Here is a 6000-nt window from a genome sequence, read left to right as displayed (position 1 = left end):
TAAAAAGAAAACTTATTTATGGAACATAAGTTTTTACATTACAGAAAATATAATCTGCCTTCCTGCCTGGATCACAACCCAAATCTCTCTTTCCTCTACTGCCTCTCATTCAACTCCTAGTGTATAAATTATTTTGGAGTTATTTCTCAAATGTTAGCTCTAAACCTTGCATTTAGCAGAATTAAAACAGCTGCCACTTTTCTGAAGCATATTCAAGTCATCCTAAAGGGAAAACGATCTTTAATCATCTTCCTGATCTTGAGAACATCTGCAAATTTTGACACTGTACCCTGTATCTCTTTGTTAATGTCATTTATGAAAATCAGAAACAGTAGAATCAGAATACCCCACTTCTTATAATAGCACTAGCTGAAGAGTAACCATCAATCACAACCCTCTGCTTCCTGTCCTCCAGCCATCCCACAATCCATCTAAAGATCTTAACCATCATACCAACACAATCTAGCTTATACAGAAACCTCTCATGCAGGAACTATTAAAATGCTTTTCTACAGTCCAAATAAACAATGTCGAAATTATTTTCTCATGACTGACCCTTTCAGAATATCTGCTAGATTAGTTAAACATTATTTTACAAAACCATGCTGTTTCTTTCAGAATACCATTTCTATCTAGATGCTCCTGTATTATGGTCATTATCATTGCCTCCCTGATTTTCCTTACCACTGGAGTCAGATCAAGCCTCAATTTGCCATTTGTAGAACTGCCTTTATGTATTGGCAATTAAGGGGCACTTCTCTAGTCCAAAGGAATCTCCCCTGAATCCAATGATATTCTAATAATTAATCTTAATGGTTCAATGCTTTCTTGCTACCTCCCTGGGTAAATACCATCAATGCTAGGGCCATGCTTTCTAAAAGGGAGGTTTTTGGTGAATAATTAAAGTCTGCTGCACAGTCTTGTGATGTATAAGAACTGAAAAACCAGTAGAGGGCACAACAAGCCCTAGATTTTAACTGACTTCATGCAGGAGTTACGTGATGCCAAGCATTTTGTTTTAGTTTATTCACTGAGGTCAGCCACAACAGCATAACAATTGAGAATTTCTTTTGTTAAAGAGACATTCTTGAATTTAGCATCAGGTAGTTCTTTCTTTACACAAAAATGAAATTTTAAAGCATTCTTTGCCACCAAGCAACAGAGTATATATAATTGAATTGTGAACTTGCATATTTTATTTGGAATCTCAACTGTAACTATCAACACATTCCATATCTGCAGAATTTTCCTTGAGTGAGCAATTACTGACCGACAAAGTTTTTAGTCCAATAAAGTAATGCTTATTCTCACAGGAATATTTTATGTATATATATTCTTAAAAGAATGCAAATACTACAGTGAGATAATATTAATATATTCATATCCGAATCTAAAAATTACCGCAATTATTAGAGTCTAATACACTTCATGCCAAAACAACATTAAAATACTCAAAACGAAGAGTTCTAGATATGTACTATTAATGATGAATAAAAGTGTCAGCATATTAGTGTACAGATGTGCAAGTTCTAAAGGTTATGTCTGAATATGTTTAGTTCTAAAGGTTACGTCTGAATATGTTTAGTATTATTTCTTGAAGAAAATATACATCACACAGAAATGAAAAGTGCTAATTTATTTCTTACTGCCACCCATCAAATGATTTGATTCACACATGCACATGGCAAATAACTGGATGACAAGAATAAAGACAGACTACAGGCCACTAAATGCTACACTGACCAACTGAAATGGTCTTTTCTGTTTGGCTAGTATGATGGGCATTAACTAGAAAAAGCATTTAACTTTGAAATTCTCTTTAAAAAAAAAAAAAAAAAAATCACCACCATAGATTTATAACTGCAGACAACTAGGACATTTTAAATAGTTTCACAAGTAACACTGACAAAAGAGGTTTGGGAGAAGAAAAAAATAATCATGTGCTTTGAAAGAAAAAGAAAAAAAAAAAAAAAAAAAAATAGATAAGCTTTTACTATAATATAAATCAGAGTATTATCCCACTATAGCTTTGGAAGAGGGATGCATGATTTAGGCACATGCTGAAACACCAATGTTCAAAGAGGAAGCTCAAGATTCATAGTTCTTTTGCAGAGAAGGTTTGTCTTTTTTTGCTTTTTTTATTTTTTTTTATTATTATTATTTTTTTTTTTTTTTGGCCAGGCTACTAGAAAGGCAGGGAAAACCAAATAAGTGCAATACCTGTACCAGAAATTCTTATTTTTTAATGACAGGTTAGTAAACCAAATTACACCTAAGTTAGTTATATGTTTTATTTCAAATAAATGTCTTCTTTTCTGAAGAAATATTTCTCACCCAGCCACTAAACTTATAATGAACATCAACATGTCGATATATATATAATTATTTTTCCTTAGTTTTACAAATCTAACTTTTCCAGTTTAAAAAAAAAAAAAAAAAAATTGTTGAAAATATTTCAAGTAAAAGTTTAAAACAATTGTAACAATTGTAAATTGCTCCACTGAGCTACTGGCATCAGAACACAAATAGTTTTTACACAATCAGTGTATTATGTGGCCTGTATTAGTACTTACACTTTGGATAAATGGAATGATTCTAATTTGATATGTCATGACCTAGTGAAATATGAAATCTCAGTGGAGGGACATGGAAAAAAAAAAATTTAGATTTCCACACAGGCCATAAAAAAGTGCTTATGTTACTGAAGCAGTGCTTTACAACTAAAGGAGCCTATATATATGAAAACAAAACAATAAAAACAAGCTAATCAATGTGGTGCTTTACATTTTACTGATGAAATGTTACACTTAGCCAAATTAAGCTTGTGCCCCTCCCTTTTGCCTGACCTACAATACTACACATGTTTACAGGATGTTATAAGAAGATTTTGTTTAATATAAGAAAGAGGAAGTTTTTCTGCATTTGTTTCCCTGATACAGTAAGGCTGTGATATCTGGCAGGAAATTCTGCCTCTTTCTTTACCTTAAACAGTACAAACACTATTTTTCAATATTACAGCAAAACCAGTAAGATATTCTAATTCCTCCATTTTTTTTTTCATTTTTTTTCTTTCTTTATTTTTTAATTTGACATAAAAGGGTTATTGTCTGATGACAGATTTGGTTTCCTCAAATTTCCTGAAGTTGCATCTTGGACAACACCTCAAGCCTTTGATTACTGTCATGATATCAAATGAACTTTCAAGTATTTCTGCATCATTTTCTGCACACTGATAAATGGCAATGTTAGACAGGTTTTGATATGGCCGGATTACAGATACATTACAACTGCCAATTTCATGAACCCAACGAATGCACAGGAAGGTCAGCATTACTATTGGGAGAATGACAATGTTGATTCAGGACAGTTTTGGGGATCACAAGACTGGATGGCTGCTAATACAGTTCTCCTGATCCAGAGGAGGAAACTAAAGGACCTGATCTAACAACCACACGGGGTGTCACTTCCTTCTTAGCATGGTTGTCTTGATTCTGTAGTGAAGTAGGTGGGTTTTATTCCATGGCACGGAATGGTTGTAGCTAATGAACCTCTGAACTTTCAGGTTTGGGGGCCATGTGATTTGGGGTGTCTTGAAGAGTAGAGTGAGGCTGTGAATGAGGTGTTGGGATGGCTGGAGATGTGGACAGGGGTTCCAGAGTAGTGGAATGTGGAACACCCATGGGATTGTAGTTGTAACCACTTGCACCATTGATACTTTCACCATACCCACTGCTAACAAAATATTCTTTGTTCACACAGTTACGCAATGAGTCAGGTATACGGCCCACAATTGCCCGACGAATCTCACTCGCCGCCATTTCTCGAAGCTCTGTGCAGCTAGCATCACTATACCATGCTGCATGGGGAGTGCATATGAGATTAGGTGCATCTTTTAGTGGACCTGCAAACAAAAAGAAACAAGTTTAAGTCAAACAGCTTTTTTTTCCACTTTCTTTTTTTTTTAATAGGAAAAACAAAACCCAGTTACTATTAGTGAAAGAAATGGAATAAATTAATAGGGTGCATACTTTGTAAACAGAAATTAAATTCACAATAGTATTATGAAGAATATAACTGGATTCAGAAATAGTTGCATGTTCTTGCCACTAGCAAATACAATTTTTTTTAGGGAGCACTTTTTTGCAGCCATATTCTAGAATATGGGGTTCACCTTTGTAAAATACTGAAAAACTAAATAATAATTTCTGATCACTTACTAGCAATAAAGTATGCAGTAAATTTTAGAGATGTCTTATGCACGAAAATAGAACAGAATGAGAATCACCACTGGTTTCTTTCAATCCCTCACAGGTTTATAATTCTATTTTACACACTATACCTCCCACCCTCCTAATACAAAAAAGTTCCAGCAGTGAAAAATGAACGAATTAATTACGAAAAGCATTTTCCTGAAGTGTCTAGTTCATTTACTTCCGGTGAGCCATTACTTCCAGATCTGATGACTGGTCGATTGCAGTGCACATAAAAAAATTTGTGAAAGGTTGTCCTTGAGATGTTTATTTTTAATGTAGCTCATATGATGGAAGAAAAGGTAACCAGCCCATACACTTCCTCTTCTGATTAACTTGCTGCTGTTGATTAGTGGGAGAGAAACAAAGCATCTATTTTCAGCATTCTGGGATATATTTTCCAAAGTAACTGTCAGTAGATCCAACACATAATATACATTAAAAAATATTTTCATTATAGTCACTTAATTTACTAATACATTTCTGAATGGTGCAGTCTGTATTGTGAAATATGCTATCATTATATTATGCCTGCTGTAATATTTTATGAACGATACTTAATCTACTTCTGTTACTATTTTTTTGGAGAGTAGAACAACCTGAACCAAAAATAAACCGAGTCTTTCTTTAATTTAAAGTTCTTAACTAATAGCATGAAATTTAATATATTAAAAAATATATGTTGATTGTAACTAATCAAAAGATTTGGGAGGGGGGGACTTATTCACACCATGAGAGAAATAAACATTTAACACTTCTAAATTCATAATTAATGTGAAACTAAAAAAAAAAAAAAAAAAAAAAAAAAACCACCATACATCAATTTATCCTCACTCATCTCTTAGCAATCATAACAGTACAAGTACAAAATTTATTCATTTATAATATAACTAAAGACTTGCATAGCATCCCTTTTTCTGCATTGAAACAGTAAGATTGTATTTAAACAGCAATGCCATGCAAGTCTTTTAGTTATCGTGTAAATAAGTAAATTTAGTGTACGATGATTTCAGTAGCTACTGAAGGAGGAGCAGAATAATAACCAAAGATATACAGATATTTTAATTTAATTTCAATTAAAGTTATTCTAATTCAGAAGGACCTACATTTACCATCATATCCTTCAGCAACTTTTTATCAGAAATTGTCACTAAGTTTAATGAAATCATGCATTTTTTCATGTGAACCTATCCCATCCCATTCAAGGGAAAATAGATTTAAAGAGCAGCAAATGACGTGGGTGTTTATTTATCAGTAACTCGTACTGTGGATTTATATAGTATATTTATATTATATGATAATAGTTATACTATATAAATCCACATTATATTATGCCTGCTGTAAATTTTATGAATGATACTTAATCTACTTCTGTTACTATTTTTTGGAGAACAGAAACGCAACAAAGTACTGGTTTAGTTGTATATACAGTAAACCCCCGCTATTCGCGGGGGGTTACGTTCCTGAGAAATGCCGCGAATACTGAGTTATGGCTCCCATAGTAATAAAGGGGTTCCGTTCCAAAGTATGAAATATATAAGAAAAACTAGTCTAAAATTTTGTCTATGTATGTATTATATGTACCTTCATAATATGACTATGTACATAGACAGTACATAGTGAAATGCAAGCATATGGCATCGAAATGAAAATAAGAAACAATTTAATATTAAATGTAATATTTATTAGAAATTTCAAACAAATCTTTCAAACCAGCGCCTTTGCTAGCTAAGACTTATCCCGCCAGTGT

At 33.0% G+C, this 6000-nt stretch overlaps 1 protein-coding gene across 1 annotated transcript in view; it reads right to left on the bottom strand.

Moving 5' to 3' along the window:
• Positions 1–3071: 3071 nt before the first annotated feature.
• CtBP (C-terminal binding protein) overlaps positions 3072–6000 on the bottom strand; it is a 281826-nt gene continuing 278897 nt past the window's right edge. Inside the window, exon 10 of the mRNA XM_090371158.1 lies at positions 3072–3901. Coding sequence (XP_090227284.1) covers positions 3540–3901 — 362 coding nt within the window. The 3' untranslated portion in view covers positions 3072–3539. The remainder of the gene's footprint in view (positions 3902–6000) is intronic.

This window comes from Mastigoproctus giganteus, chromosome 4 (assembly GCF_048544385.1).
Source record: "Mastigoproctus giganteus isolate SK-2022 chromosome 4, ASM4854438v1, whole genome shotgun sequence".
Classification (NCBI taxonomy): Eukaryota; Metazoa; Arthropoda; class Arachnida; order Uropygi; family Thelyphonidae; genus Mastigoproctus; species Mastigoproctus giganteus.
This window is presented reverse-complemented; position numbering and strand designations above follow the sequence as displayed.